Here is a 2,500-nt window from a genome sequence, read left to right as displayed (position 1 = left end):
AGGTCTTCTGTCCAAATAAACACAAAGTAGTAATATTAAGCAGCCCTTCAAATATGAATCATAGCTAGGAGTTAGATAATAAATTAGTGAATCAACACTGCAGAATGCCTCGAATTTCCTTTACATTCAACTGTTAACAATGTTTTTTTACGTACAAATTATCGCTAGCGTTTCTTCATTTTTTCATGGAGCTTACAAGTAACATTTGAATTAAACCTTACCAGTTTTGGGGGCTTATGAACATTGTCTTATGGTCTACGCCGGACTTGTGCTCAAAACACTGTCAAAATAAAAATATCACTTTCCACTAACAAATTAGGATGTATACATATCCCTCGTAAGCGTAAAAGCTAGTTACTTTAAGACAAAAATTAAAAATTACATGAGCCATTCAGTTAACTGAGCCTTTTCTGCTTCCATCGTGAAATCAGAATGGTTGGAAATAATCCTGATTATCACGCCGCAAGCCGGTCGCCTTAAAAAATTGTGTATGTTTTGTCTCTTCCTTCATTTGATCGAATGAATAAAACTGTAGTGAACTGAATATCTACAAAGGTGTTTTTAGCGTGGGTTGAAGATAAACTGAAACCAAAATTATTTTAACCTTACATGAATATTTATGATCCATAACATTTAATTCTCTGCATTTGTCAAGAAAAACAGACATTTTGTTAGTTTTTCTGTTCGGACTGTTATTAACTTCGACCTTACTAGGAAGAATAATCAGACACCAGACGAAAAAAATGAAATTTTCATTTGCCGTGAGACTGTAGTGACTGGTCATCTTCGGACAACAAGGCGGAGGTTTCTTGACAGCTCATAATTTCAAGATTCTTTCTTACATTTGTTTTGATATGGAAATGATAGTTAGATTTTTGCTTTTATAAAAGCGCCGGAGATTGGAAGAAAGTGGCGGCAGGAATTATACTAATTTGTCTCATTTTTCTTGGAACAACTGAATTTGGTGCAAAATACGTTGACAACTAGTTACTGAAAGCACCGACTACACTCTTTTCCCTGAGGAAAAGCCAGCGAATGATAAAAGCGTAAATGAGCTTCGAATGTTTTCCTTTCTGATGTAAAGATGAAAGCTAAACGGTGTTAAAAACCTAAACAATATGATGAGCGTTTTCCTTCTCGCTTTCTCTACATGGCCGGGGTGTGAAATTGACTGGATATCGGCCAAGTCCACGCGCCGAGATCTGCTTAAATTTAAGCTGGGAAACAGTACGGGTGGTACAGGATTAACCGTCCACGCACATTGAAAGTTCACACCTGCTCGCTTCAGTATTCAAATCTTTGCTTTTTAGGACAAAGCTCGGCTTGAAATTTTCGCTTTTATACCTTGCAATTCGCAACCCAAACAAAGGTATTCAAGGCAGATAATTCTATTTCTTAAAAAAAAAAACACTTTTTCTCTCTCTGCCAAAGATAATTGACCGCCAATAATTTTCACGAAGGAGGTTCAGAGAATTTTAGTTGGCGGCAATGAGTTCGGCGGCGACAGGCCATCTCAAGGAGCAGTTGCTGTTTGTTTGCGGCGAAGCGTATTTAAACTCTTCAAGCTACAGGACATCGCTTCGGGACATTGTAGTCAGTAATTTAGCCGAACGATGGCCAGTTCGCACCCACCCAAAAGTGACAGAAACGTTCAATCCTCGACAAGACTCAAGCTCGGCTACCTACGAAACGATTTCACGGGCCACTGTATTTGTTTTCATATTCAGTAAGAAGACCCTGGAAGACAGCTTTTATCTCAATCAATACGGCGTTGCAAAATCCTACGATGTTCCCGTGGTTGGAGTTCGATTGACAAATTATTTTTTAAGGAACCCGATGCCAGAGCATTTTTACAGAACGGAAATTGTCAGTAATAGCGGAAACGAGTCGAAAAATGGAGGAATAAGTGTTGTTGTCAAAACAGTCTCGCTGGCGGATCAGTTAATCGGAGATTTTAAAAATGCAATGGTTTACGGAAGGGACTTTCACAAATCCTGCATTGAAAGATTGCTTCACAAGGTATCCAAGGCTTGTGGACCGCGAGAACACTTTCAGACTTTTCTAGAACGGTCTTTTGCAAGTTTCTCGCACGTGCAAACGCAAAATAAACGAAACACCAAATCTAACACGCCAAGCCAGTGCCTAAAGTGTGGCTTTCTTCTTCCAGAATTTGAGCCACCAAAACTATTGCGCGCTTCTAGTACAGGATCCCTTCTTCGAAGAAGTCAAACCTTAGAGCAGATACCCATTTTCGAGAACTGGGATACTACGCCAAACCAGAAAACACCAACACCACGAAATCGAACGCCTCTGCAGCCGACCACTATTCAGATTTCAAGTCCACAAGTTGTCAAGCCAGTTAAAAGGATGCAGTTCCCGAAGCAAGGGAACTGGATTCAAAGATTCGACGCAAAACCAGAAAAAGTCGAGTCGAAGATTCAGGCCCCATCAAGCTCTCCGGAGCCATCCGGTGCTGGTTCCGAGCGATCAATTACAAGCA

General features: G+C 40.1%; 1 protein-coding gene across 1 annotated transcript in view; it reads left to right on the top strand.

Moving 5' to 3' along the window:
* The window catches only part of LOC138003879 (uncharacterized), a 6,812-nt gene that overhangs the window by 357 nt on the left and 3,955 nt on the right, over positions 1-2,500 (top strand). Inside the window, exon 1 of the mRNA XM_068850159.1 lies at positions 1-2,500. This exon is cut by the window's left edge and continues 357 nt beyond it; it is cut by the window's right edge and continues 3,955 nt beyond it. Coding sequence (XP_068706260.1) covers positions 1,489-2,500 — 1,012 coding nt within the window. The 5' untranslated portion in view covers positions 1-1,488.

The sequence above is a fragment of the Montipora foliosa genome, chromosome 5, assembly GCF_036669935.1.
Source record: "Montipora foliosa isolate CH-2021 chromosome 5, ASM3666993v2, whole genome shotgun sequence".
Lineage (NCBI taxonomy): Eukaryota > Metazoa > Cnidaria > Anthozoa > Scleractinia > Acroporidae > Montipora > Montipora foliosa.
Note: the sequence above shows the minus strand (reverse complement) of the source record. Positions and strands in the feature narration are given on the sequence as shown.